Below are 13,506 nucleotides of genomic sequence, written 5' to 3' on the forward strand. Positions count from 1 at the left end.
AATTGTATAAAATAAATGACTTGAAAGTAAAAGCATAATAAATAAGGATTAGTCAATGGTTAGTCAAATGTTTAGTGTTGAGTTTTAATTGATTAAGTCATTATTTGGAGAACACTCAACCATTCATTCACAAGTATGAATCCTTGAACCAAGACATCATCCATGAGAAGGGCTCCAACTTGGATAATTCAACAAGTATGCCACTAGCTCTTATGAAAGGAAAAAAGGTCAACTCTCCATAAAATGCAATGAAGAATGGGACACTTACAATCTCACTTACTAGAATGCTATGCTTTGAGGGTCAAATTTAGCTCTATGTTAAGCAATCGTAACTGGACTTATGTAGAAGTCACAACTATATGAGCCCGGGCAATAAAAATATAGGTGTTAATGCATGTTAGAGATTTGGTACAAAGAACCAAATTCCTAAAACATACCACACTTAAAGAAAATGGGAGGGACCTATCTCAGCCTGACCTGTATTAATTCATCTGACACAAGGTCATGGATGAATCAATTAGCATTTAGACATTAGAGATTTAATTGGTCAAATGAGGGAATGGGGAAGAATAGGGATGAAGATGAAGAGAGAAGGGGAAATAGAAACACAAATTGATCATGAGACGAATTTCATCTGATCAATACCATCCATTCATTTTGGGAAATGAAATTTACATTTCATCAATCCCCTAAATCCAATTGTTTTTATCAAACAAAAGTCAAATCACCATGACCAATGCCCAAACAGAAAGTAAAACATCACAAGACCATAGAAATGGCTCAACATAATTTTTGAACATTTAATCAATTAAAAATCATTTTAAAAATGAATTAAAATGCATTTTTATTTGTATGAAACCTCAAATCCCTTCAAAACACCAAATAAATGGTCAAGGGATTTATCCTGGGTCAAACAAGGTCAAAGGACGTTAGACAAAAAAAATTCATGATTTTTAAAAAGTCAAAAGTATTTTTAAACAATTAAAAATATGCACAAAAACATTTAATTCATGAAAAATACCAAAATTAATCCAAAATGATTTTAATTCAGAAATGGAAGAGAAATATATTTAAAGATTTTTGGTGAAAGTCCCATATTTTTTGGATTAAAAATGAAAATTCTATGAATAAAATAAAATAAATGGATTAAATGGAAATCTGAAGTGGCAGATCTGATGGTCAATTGTGTGCTATCCACGATGCGCTTCAGTCATCGCGCCACACACATGGTAATCTGAACCAAAGATTGTGATTAAAATGTTTGAAACAAATCAGAAGGTTGGTGTCATACCCTAAATTTTTCAACCACCTAAAATCATTCAAATGCCTTTCAGTCATCTTTATTCATTCATTAGTATCCATTCATTAGCACTCCTGATTCACTAGCATTTCACTTTGCATCATTTCTCATGACCATTACATTTGGTCATAAAGATCTTTCCACGTATAAGTTTGATAATCAAAGACTAAGTAACCCTAGGTGTCTCTACAATATTAGACTTGGATAGTTCATAATTCTTTTGGATATCATTTTTTTTGGGTAAAGGCTTGACTCTCAAACATCTTTACTTATAATCATTTTTGAACTTTGTGATTCATTCATTCATGCAGACACATATACCATGTCATTCATATAGTTGTTTTTCTTCATACATTATTTCTATCATGCATCCATTTGGAATTTCATTAAGTGCTCTTTAACTATACTTTTATTGCATTTTAAATTCAATTAAATTAGGATTTTATTTTGTTTTAATTCTTGTTTTCTTTTATGGTTTGGAAACAAAGGTAATGTGTTTTATTATTACAAATTTGAATTGAAAAAATCATCATGATTTGAATTACATGGCCACTTTTGAAGTACAAGTTTTATGTTATTTGGAAATAATCAGGTAATAATTAAGAGTTAAAATACATGGTCTAACTTAAGAGAAATAACATTTTGTTACACTAAGTTATATAATTAAGTTCAATAACTAAGAGAACTTAATACATTGTGAATTACATTTTGTTACATTTAATAAGAAAAAATAATAACCAAAATATTTCAAAAAGTGTAGGCCCTTTTGTTTTTGCAAGATTGTGACTTGGCATTTGTCTTCATAGAATGGAATCTTTCCTCCATCTTTTGACTCATTCAAACTGAAAAAATAAGCAGCAAAATAGCATAATTTTAGAAAACAAGTACAAACCAAGATTAAAGCATAAGAAAGTTAACGTGCAGGTTACACCAAAACATCAACATAGCAGTTCTTTCAGCAAACTATTAAAACATTTCTTGGCATAAAAAAAAGTTGAATAATTCCATTACTTTTGTGTTATATATCAATAGCATAAAACCTAAAAAATTTACAATATAAAAAGGGGATGAACACAAATACCTAGCAGTCATCATACAAAAAAAAAACATCAAAATCTTAACAATCCAACTTTTTTCAACAATCCAACTTTTTTCAAACAACCTGAGACAAATGCTTTCAAACTACCAAACAATTTTTTTCCAAACATCTTGAAACAAAAATTTCAAACAAACTAAGATAAAGTTCAAATAAACCATCATAAAAATCCAAGAAGAACCTTTGAAATAGAAAGCAGAGGGCTAGGGACCGATTGTTGTTGTGCCTGAACATCTAGGTAGTTCTTCTTTTGACTCTTTAATATTTGAGCTATAAGATCTTGACTTTTTTTCTTCTTCTTGCTTTACTGTGGTGTTTCTTCGAACTCGTCCCTAGTTGTTTTTTCTCATGTGTTTTGGTTTATTGTTAATGGTTATTACGAAGGGTTTTATGTTATAGGTTTTAGGATTTTTGATTTTCGGAATCGTTCCATCTATGTTTAGGTTGAGTTTTTTGACGAAACTAAGTTTAGATAGGGAAAGAACAGAAAAGAATAGTGGGGGTTTATGTGTAGGGTTTAGGTTTTTTCAGTTTTTTCAGTTGTTGGCCACCGCCACCGTCCATCACCCATCTTCGACGAGGATAACTGTTGAGGGAGAAGTTCAAATGAGAAGGGAGAGAGATAAGGTTTGGAGTGAATACTCTCTCTCATATTTTCCTTCTAACTATCGTGGAAAGAGAGTGGAGTAATGTATTGGGAAGAAAAAGTTTGCTTTTGGGAACAGTTTATTTCTAATTAATTATTAATTGATTTTATTAAATGCATTGAGATTTCTGTCCGTTGTATTTTCTTTTTTCCTTTCCAATAAAAATTATTTGGCCATAATTAATGAATGTCATTTAATGTGTTATCCACCATGCCTTTGATTTGGAAGGAGGTTGGCAACCGCCTCCCTTTCTCCACGTTTTCTCTTTTCAATATGATACTCTCTTTGTTCCTTTATAAGTGTCACTTTTCTATAAAAAATGGTTTCTTTTTAATTGTCACTTGCAAAGTTCAATGTGATATTAATTGCATTTTTGTCAAATTTACCCCTAGGTAATTATTACAGAGAGAGAGAGAAAAAGTAAAATAAATATAATAAATAATTAAGAGTATTATAGATAAAAGAAGAATTATTTGAAAAGTAACGATAATAATTAGCTTTCTTGATAGGTGTAAAAAGTCAAAAAATGACACTTAAAAAGGAACTGAGGGAGTACTTCATTTAGTTCATTCATTTATTTATTATTTTTATGTTCATTATTATTTGATTTTGGCCCAACCAAACTTTTCTATTCAATTTTTAGGCTAAAGTTTTAGTCTAACTTAATATTAGTTTGTTTAAGTTTTTAAATTAGTATGTTATGTTTACATAAAAGTAATAAATTCAATGCATTTCTATTAGTATAGTAAATATACACTTAAAAAAGGTTGGTAAGCTTTATTTTTTTTAATAAATCTATTTTATAATATTCTGAATTAAATTAATATTCTGAATTTGGTTAATACCTATGTCATAAAATCTTAGAGTAATTTCATTATGCAAACCATACTTTAGTTACTTACTATTTTATTTTTATTTTCTCTTGATTAATGTGTTCAAATGAAAAATTTTAAAAAATAATAAGTTTGTCATTTATTTGCTTTTATTATTAAATTATGAAAAAAAACAAAAAATTAAGTTTGCTATTTATTTGCTTTTATTATTAAATTATGACCAAAAAAATCAAAAATTAAGTTTGCTATTTATTTGATTTTATTATTAAATTATGACAAAAAAATAAAATAAAAATAAGTTTGCTATTTATTTGCTTTTATTATTAAATTATGACAAAAAAATAAAATAAAAAATAAGTTTCCTATTTATTTTCTTTTATTATTAAATTATGACAAAAAATCAAAAATTAAGTTTGCCATCTATTTTCTTTTATTATTAGATTATGTCATAAAAATAAAAATAAAAATTAATTTTACCATTTAGTTTCTTTTATTATTAAATTATGTCATAAAAAATAAATAAGTTAATTTATTTATTCTTATTATTATTTTTGGATTATGTTATAAAAATGAAAAAAAAAAGTTAATAAAGTTACTATTATTATTATTTTTAGATTATGTTATAAAAATATTTTTTAAAAAAATTAATTAAGGTATTTTTATTATTATTGGATTATGTTATAAAATCAATTAGAAAAAATTATTTCAGTTTTTTATTTATTTATTAACTTTAGATTATGTTATAAAAATATATAAAAAAGAGTTAATTTAGTTATTTTTATTATTATTTTTAAACTAGACAAAATAAATAAAAAAGTTAGGTTTGATTTATTTTCTTTTGTTATTTTTCTTTTACTTAAGGTTTTAAAAAAAAGAAAAAAAAGAATTTTGTTTAATTTATTTTCTTTTGTTATTTTTATTTTAACTAGTTTAAAAAAAACAAAAAGAGTATTTAATTGTTTTATTATCAAACTTTTTTTAGTAAAATAATATGCATGTGCCTAATATTAAGTTAGTCTTATTTTCTCACTTCATTTTACTAGATATAAAAGGAATATAGTTTTATTTGTCTCCAACTTAATTCTTGTTATTTTCCCTAAATGTTTGAATAACTATAGAATTATTATTTTCAAATAATACCATTTTCTTTGTAGTTTTATTTACCATTGTTAGAATATTAAGAATAAATAATTAAATAAATATCTAGTTGTGATGTTGATTAATTAATAGAATTAAATACTTATGACTAATTTCTTAAACTTTGGTCCTACCCTAAGTTGTATCTTTTAATCTGATTAATTTGTTTCTTATCCTGATTCAAACGTTTTATTATGTAAGTTAAAATATTAAACCCCTTTTTCTAAAATAACTCGAAAGAAGAGGACCATTGGAATCTGACATTCCGGTAGGAACCCTCGAATGATCGGTCTCGAGCCTCATGTTTTGGGTTAATCGTTCATTCTTTTCTTTCATCCCTAAAACACTTTAATTAACTTGGACAAAATAAGGGTTGTTGGGATCAAGCATTCTAGCGCAACTCTTTGAACAATTGATTCTTATCAAGCGTTCGTTGTCCATCAAATAATTTTCTCAATTAATTTGAATAAAAAGGACCATTGGAATCTAGCATTCTGGTAGAACCCCGAATGATTGATCCTGAGGCTTATGTCTCGTTCTCATCAAATGTTCGTCATTCACCTATAAAATACGTCCAACACATGAAACTCTTTTCTCGCTGACATGCGATTAATCTTCAAAACCTTTTCAAAACGAAAGACATCTTGTCTTAAGATGATGCAAAGCAATGCTTCATCCATAATTGTTGAGTTGAGATAAGTGACGTTTTTCCGAGTATTGATTTGTAAATCCATTTGATGTGATGTATACGTCCCGCTCCTCATCTGTTTTGGGTAAAACAATGTTTCTCGTCGATTAATACAAGATAGCTTTTGCTAAAATCGACCAACAAACAAACTTTTTCTACCCAGAACTACGTAAGCCTTGAATTCTCTATTGCACCCGGAGATACGTAGGAGCAGGATTGCGAAATCTTATCAGGCCCATTAATAAAAAAATAGATTTAGTTCCTTTCTATCCCCTGATAATAAAAACCTTTTTTAGGTCCTTTCTAATTAATAAAAATTCAAAAATATTTCTCTTCTCTCTCTTTTTCTATCTCAAATAAGTAGAAGATTATAAACTAACATAAGTTAATATTCATTTGACACTAACTAAATGGTTCCCGTTGAATACAATGGACGTGAGGGGTGCTAATACCTTCCCCTTGCGTAATCGACTCCCGAACACTGATTTGGTTGCGAAGACCATAATCATTGTCGTTCTTTCTTGGGTTTCATTGATATTTCCCCTTTCCTTTTTAGGAATAAATATATGTTCAATGGCTACTCTGTTCAGTCCATCATGCGAGCATGCGTTTGCGCTTTGCTAGGTCGTGTTCTCATTTTTCGAGGTGCGAAAGATGACGACTCTATCGGGGACAAGAACATCTCCTAAGCGAGTTAAGCCTAGTTTAGTTAGGTTTTCGTATGTGTGTTAGCTTTGTTTTATTCTTCTTTGTTATATGTTTTCTTTATATCTGTTTTATCGCATTTTTATATCTGTATATATGTTCATATGTGGGCTTTGGGATTTTTGATATCATGAATAAAGCTCTACGCCCGAGCTTTGGAAAAAGAAGAGAGGACACATGAGTTAGAATTGGAAGTTGTGTGGTGTTAGTCCCCAAGGGACACTCCTTGCGTGTCTAGCATTAAGACTCCCCTAGAGTAGACTTGTTTGTAGATCTTGTTATAAGACAGCTAGCCTGTCGCATGATGTTAATTCATGAAGAGGCCATGACTCTATGAGCCCCTCTTAGAACCAGTTTCTGCTTTGGTGGCTGCGTAATGTTGGACTCCAAGGGCCTCTCCTTCTTGCATCCAACATGAAAACCCCGCTCAGAAGAGACCGTTCATCACTCTTGTCATAAAGCGGCTAGCATGTTGCATGATGTTGACATAATTATGGTCCATGACTCTGGGAACCTTATCAAAAATGTAGAAACTATCCCGTGAGTGGGTTTATGGGTAACCAACTTAGAACTATTTGTTAAGAATCCTACCAAATAGGGTGTTTTTAGTTACCTTATGATATCCCAAAACCAAATACCATGCATTCATGATCATCTACATAACATAATGCCACTCATACAAATTTTGTTTTCAGGGAATTTTTGAACGCGCAATTGCTAGCATAAAACGTTTGTAATGGGTTCAGAAAGAAGGAAAGCATTACCATTCAAAGCCAAAATTCCAGATATTGCCAACATATCAAGACTTTTGAATGAAATTCCCGCATGCTTCAGGGTTACTTTACAAGGAAAGTTTGGCCAGATTTTGGATCTCCTCTCAATAGATGTTCAAACACCAGCCATCATCGCTTTGGCTCAGTTCTATGATCCTCCGCTTCGAAGTTTCTTATTCCAAGACTTTCAATTAACTCCAACCTTGGAGGCATTTGACCAACTCTTAGGATTTTCTATGAAAGGAAGGACACCGTATAATAGAATTGGTCAGGTACCTGAGGTAGAGAAGCTAGCCCTTGCACTCCACATCCCCATATCTGATGCATTGGCTAATTGGAAGAAAATGGAGAATCTCTTTGGTTTTTGGAGGGCTTACCTAAGAGAAGAAGTAGAAAGGATGTTTATGATACATCATTCGGATGCATTGGCAAACATATTAGCTCTTCTCATATATGGGCTAGTATTGTTCCCAACCCATGAAGGTTTCATAGATTCAGCTGCCATAAGCGTCTTTTGGGCCGTTTGGAAGGATAAACAAAGTTTGGTTCCTCCACTACTAGCAGACACTTTTCATACCTTGCATACTCGACATGAAAAGAAGAACGGAATGTTGATATGTTGCCTTCTATTTCTCTAGAATTAGCTTATCTCATATGTATTCAAGCCTAATGCTCACATCAGTGAAATGTCCAATGGGGATTGGGCAAGAACTCTGGTGTCTTTGTCTAGTAAGGATATCATTTGGTACTGACACAAGCTGAATGTTGAAGAAGTCATTGTTAGTTGTGGTAGTTTCCCAAATGTACCACTAATAGGATCTAAAGGTTGCATCAGCTACAACCCCATGTTAGCTCTGCGGCAATTTGGATACCCTATGCGTGGGAAATCCAATGATAAAGAGTTAGAAGATATGGTTTTGAATGATATGGGAACCAATGATCCAGTTCTACTCCATAAGATCGCCCGATCTTGGGAAAAGATGCATACCAAAGGAACATAATTAGCAAAGAAGAATGGTGCATCAAGGGTTCCTTATTAGCAATGGGTCTAGGAGAGGATCAAAGTTGTGAAGCTCCCTTTTTCTATAGAGATTTCTCTAAAGTCTACTTCACCAGAACCAGTCCTTGTTTCTCTTAAAGAGGTGGAAGAACTTAGAGCCATGGTAGTTAAACTTTGAAAGGAGAAGGAGGATCTGCAATCTAAACTCTACAAAGAAACTGAGGAAAATATGATTCTCAAGAGGAAGAGTAACCAAAGGAAGGAACTTTTGGAGGAGAGTCCTAAGAAGAACAGAATTGAGCAAGATCTCAAGGAAAGAGTCTTGGAGTTCCTAGATCAGGCTGATAGTGGATTAGGTTCACTCCATGATCAGTTAGCTAAGGCCAAAAGAGATGGACATGAGTGGAAGCGTTGGTGTGACCTAGCCACTAAGCAAAAGAAGGAGGTAAGGGAGGAGCTTGAAGCCCAAATCCAAGAGCTGAAGGAGCAACTTCGAAGCTCCGAAGCTGAAGTGGTGCGTGAAAAACGCCTTAAGGAACCAGCCCAAAGAGCCTCTCAAATATGTCCTAAAGCCTGGGAAGAGAAGTGTGATGAGCTGAATACCAACAAGGAGCTAGTTAATTATTGGAAGGAATAGTATAAGTCTCTAAAGAGCCAAATCATGGGTTGGCTAAATCATAGGAAGCATTTGAATGAGATATTGGATGAGTATGAACGCACCATGAACCTTCTGCAGCCAAGTGTTGTTGCATACCGTACGAAGTTGGCTAACCTCATAGAGTTTTGTAATGGCATGGCCATAAACTTACCGTGGAAATTAGAAAATGCTCTAGAGGACATGGATGAAAACAACACTCATCCTTTGGCTCGTGACCTTGTTTTGCTTTGCGAAAGGATGATGTGAAGATTCAAAGAAGAATTGAAGGCCCACAAAGAGCGAGTTGCTAAGAAGACTCTTTAAGTTGTTTGCTTTGTGTTATTTCCAATATTTGTATTTGGTTTAATATTTTGTACCCACTTTGACTATATACTCCGTACTTTTTAGCTTCATGGAATGAATGGGTATTGAGTTTTTGCATCAGCTTCTGACTGTTGTCTTTTGTTTCTATTCACATTACTTTCAAAGTGCATGCTCAACAACTGCAAAGTTTATAAGAATCCCTAAAAATAAATAAACATAAAATATCATAATGCGTTCGTACATACATTCATGCATTCTCCAAAATAAATAAATAAAAACTCATTCCATTTTATCTATCCAGTTGTTACACCCTGAGTCCTCAACACCACTACAACACCAGAGCCAGCGCTCGCCGAAGAATGGCAGATCAAGAGCAAGAGTTGGAGAGAGTAAGCTGAGAACTTGAGGACCTACGAGGAAACATGGGCCAGGTCATGGAGATGCTACAAGTCATTAAGGCCAAGTTGGACACCCAAACGACGGCCGTTTCATAAATCACCGACCCTACGATTGAACCCCAACATGCAAGGACAATACCTACTACTTGGACAGTATACAGTTTATCTTTCGATTTCACACCTTCAATTGAAGGATCCCCTGGTTTTGTATAATCCATTCAGCAGACGGTTCCTCTACCAACTGTCAATGAAACTCATCATGTGGTCCACACGTTTGCACCACCCTTTGTCCATGCACACGTGCAACCTTATTTTGAAGATCAACAACATGCTCCAGATTTTTCTGACGAAGATGATGAAAGGCATGAAGAAATAAGAGGAATGAAAGAGAATTTCCAGATTCTTGAGAAAAGGTTAAGGGCTATGGAAGGTGACGAAGTCTTTGGTGTTGCTGCTAGGGAGATGTGCTTAGTGTCTGGTCTTGTGATTCCCGCAAAATTCAAGACCCTAGATTTCAATAAGTACGAGGCCCAATCATGCCCTAAAAGTCACCTCATTATGTACTATCGAAAAATGGTTGCGCACGAAGAGGACGATAAAGTTATGATACATTGCTTCCAAGACAGCTTAAAGGGTGCCTCCTCTAAGTGGTACTTAAGCCTTGATCAAAGTAGAATTCGCTGTTTCTAAGAATTATCTGATGCTTTCATCCAACATTACAAGTATAACATGGATATGGCCCCAGATAGAAGGCAATTGCTCAGCATGTCCTAGAAAGATAACGAGTCTTTTAAGGAATATGCACAACGATGGAGAAAAGTGGTGTCGCAAGTCGAACCACCCCTTGTTGAGAAGGAGTTAGCAGATTAGTTCATGGATATGGTAAAACCTATGTTCTATGAAAGGATGGTGAGTAGTGTATCGACAAGCTTCTCTGACTTGGTTGTCGTGGGCATAAAAGTCGAGCTTGGATTGAAGAATGGAAAAATGATAACCACCACTGAAACATCTGGTAACAATGTCAAAAAGTTTTCCGAAGGTTTTCAAAGAAAGAAAGAGGGTGAAACAAACACAATGTCTACCAGTCAAAGAAGGAGTCACTCATGGAAGAAGCAACATCAATTTTCTCAACAACAACCAACTTATCCAATGCAGTATATTCAACAACCATATGTGGCAGCAGTCACACCAACTTTCAACCAATCACAAGCTCTTGTCTATCAACATGTTCAACAAGCACCAGTATACCAGCAAGCACCTACGAAACCCGCTTATCAACAGCCAAGGGCACAGGCTCCACGTCCACAAAATCTTCCAAATCAAAATAGGGTACAAAGAGGTAGACCTCATTTCGCTTCAATCCCTATGACGTACACTGAGTTATACCCATCGTTGTTGCAGAAAGGGTTGGTGACTCCCAGACCTTTGGGTCCTCCACCAAATCCTTTACCTCCATGGTACAATAAAGATGTCCATTGTCCTTTCTATGAGGGTTCCCCTGGGCATGATTTAGAGGGATGTGATGATTTGAAGCATATTGTGCGAGAGCTGGTTTAGAAGAAGATCCTTTCATTTCGAGATGTTGGACCCAACGTAAAAAGTAACCCTCTGCCGGCGCATGGTGATGTTAATGCCATTGAGGATGTTTCTGATGTTTGTATAATAAAAAATGTTGAAGATGTTAAAACTCCATTGTTAACACTCCATGCAAGATTGGTGGGAGCTAGTTTGATTGATACCTATCACGACAACTGTGAAGAATGTGTTGTTTATCCAAGAGGGTGTAAAGTGGTACGAACTGATATTCAGAACTTGATGGATCAGGGTGTTTTACAATTCTGTGGTCCTACAACAAACGAGGAAATTTCAATAATTGAAACTTTTTTCAATCTACCAGAACCTGTTGAGATAACTTATCAAAGAAAAGATGTTGTTCATCCATCACCCGTGGTAGTTTGTATGCCTGCCCCCTTTCCCTTCGAAAGCACCAAGGCGGTGCCTTGGAAATATGACATAACTGTGGTAGATGAAGAACCCAAAGATGTTAAAGGTGAGAAAAGCTTGGAGAATGTTGACACCAATATCATAAACATCGCAGGGACAAGCAGAATGACCCCCAATGGTCGGATTTATACTCTCGATTTCAATATAATCCCTAAAGAACCAACAATGGAAGCTACAACTGCAGTTCCTGCCCCAAAATATGGAGCGGTACAGTCAGCGGTGCAATCAGGTGAAGCAATTGAATTTTTGAAAATGATAAAGAAAAGCGACTACAAGATAGTCGATCAGTTACATCAAACATCGTCAAAAATATCTATCTTATCCTTGCTTTTGAATTCCCAAGCTCATAGGGAGGCTCTACTGAAAGTGCTTTCTCAAGCTCATGTTACCCAGGATATAACAGTTGGCCAATTCGATGGGGTGGTCGCCAATATCACAGCTTGCAACACTCTAAGTTTCAGCAATGAAGAGTTACCCAAGGAAGGGAAAAATCAGAACTGTGCCTTGCATGTATCCATAAAGTGCCAAGAAGATGCTCTGGCCAGGGTTTTAGTTGACACTGGATTGTCCCTAAATGTCTTACCAAAAAGGGCGCTTTCTAAATTTTCTTAACAAGGTTCGGGAGATGAAACCTAGTGCACTTATGGTAAAAGCATTTGACGGTTCCCGAAGGACAGTAGTTAGGGAGGTAGAGCTACCAATCCAAATCAGACCGAATGTATTCCCCATTAATTTCCAAGTCATGGACATAAATCCCGCTTATAGTGCCTTTTGGGACATCCGTGGATACATGTTGTTGGGGCAGTGACTTCTACTTTGCATCAGAAAATGATGTTTGTCGTCGATGACAAGCTCGTCATTGTCTCAGGTGAAGAAGCTTTTATCATTAGTCAACTCTCCTTTTTCCGTTATATCGAGGCTGATGAAGATGCCTTAGAGACTTTTTTCCAAGCACTTGAAATAGCCAATGCCACACTTGAGGAAGTAAAGGATCCTGTTGAGAAAACCAGTTTGCCATTCGCCTCTTTGAAGAGCGCGAGTCAGCAGTTGAAAGTGGAGGCCCTACAGGTTGGGGGCAAGTCATCAATGTCAGCGAGAAAAACGATCGTTTCGGTTTGGGGTACAAGCCTTCTGCTAAGGAAGGAGCCCTAGTCCCTACAAAGGACCGCATACAGAGCATACAAGAAATTTTCCTAAGCACAGGATTTATCCATGAGGATCAAGTTGGTGCAGTTGAACACGACACTGAAGATGAAGAAGCATCAAATTTGATATACCGTTGAGAAGCAGCCTTAACAAATTGGGAGGCAGTTGAGATTCCATAAGTTTTTCCTGTTCCAAAGTAATTGTGTTTCTTTTTGTTTTTCAAAATCCTTAGCTCTTCCCAAGGCTAACAAATCATTTGTAAAGCCACTTTAAATTTCAAAATCATTATGACAAATAAAGAGCATTTTTTTCAAATTCTTGTCGTTCATTTATTTGTTTTTCTTTCCTTAAAATGGCAATTCTTTCAAAAACTACAAAAATATTTTTCTTTCTTTTGCATTTTATTTCCACTTTCCAAAAAACCGTCATTTAAAAAACATGCAGAATAATCAATAAATCAGTTGAATCCGGTGACCCTACTACTTCCTATAACTTTGAATTCCCCATCTACCAAGCGGAAGAGGATACTGAGGAAGATTGTGATTTCCCCGAAGAAATGGCAAGGCTGCTCGAGCACGAGTCAAAGGCCCTTCAGTCGCATCAAGAACCAGTGGAGACAATCAACCTTGGCACCGAGAAAGAGAAGAAAGAGGTTAAAGACAGATTGATCAAGTTGTTATAAGAATATGTAGATGTATTTGCATGGTCATACAAGGATACGCCAGGTTTAGATACTGATATTGTTGTCCACAAGCTGCCACTATAGCCAGATTGCCCGCCGGTGAAGCAGAAGCTCCGAAGACCAAGACCTGACATGG

At 34.7% G+C, this 13,506-nt stretch overlaps 1 protein-coding gene and 1 long non-coding RNA gene across 2 annotated transcripts; one reads left to right on the plus strand and one right to left on the minus strand.

Moving 5' to 3' along the window:
* Positions 1 to 1,925: 1,925 nt before the first annotated feature.
* LOC127118553 (uncharacterized) lies at positions 1,926 to 3,178 on the minus strand. Its single transcript, XR_007802260.1, has 2 exons — positions 2,578 to 3,178; positions 1,926 to 2,142 (listed from the first exon to the last, which is right to left on the minus strand). It is a non-coding gene; the product is annotated as an uncharacterized LOC127118553 (long non-coding RNA).
* Positions 3,179 to 7,142: 3,964 nt separating this feature from the next.
* Positions 7,143 to 7,817, plus strand: LOC127122317 (uncharacterized). The gene has a single exon (XM_051052671.1). The coding sequence runs from the start codon at positions 7,143 to 7,145 to the stop codon at positions 7,815 to 7,817; it is 675 nt and encodes a 224-aa protein (XP_050908628.1).
* The last annotated feature ends 5,689 nt before the right edge of the window (positions 7,818 to 13,506 follow it).

Source organism: Lathyrus oleraceus, chromosome 2 (genome assembly GCF_024323335.1).
Source record: "Lathyrus oleraceus cultivar Zhongwan6 chromosome 2, CAAS_Psat_ZW6_1.0, whole genome shotgun sequence".
NCBI lineage: Eukaryota > Viridiplantae > Streptophyta > Magnoliopsida > Fabales > Fabaceae > Lathyrus > Lathyrus oleraceus.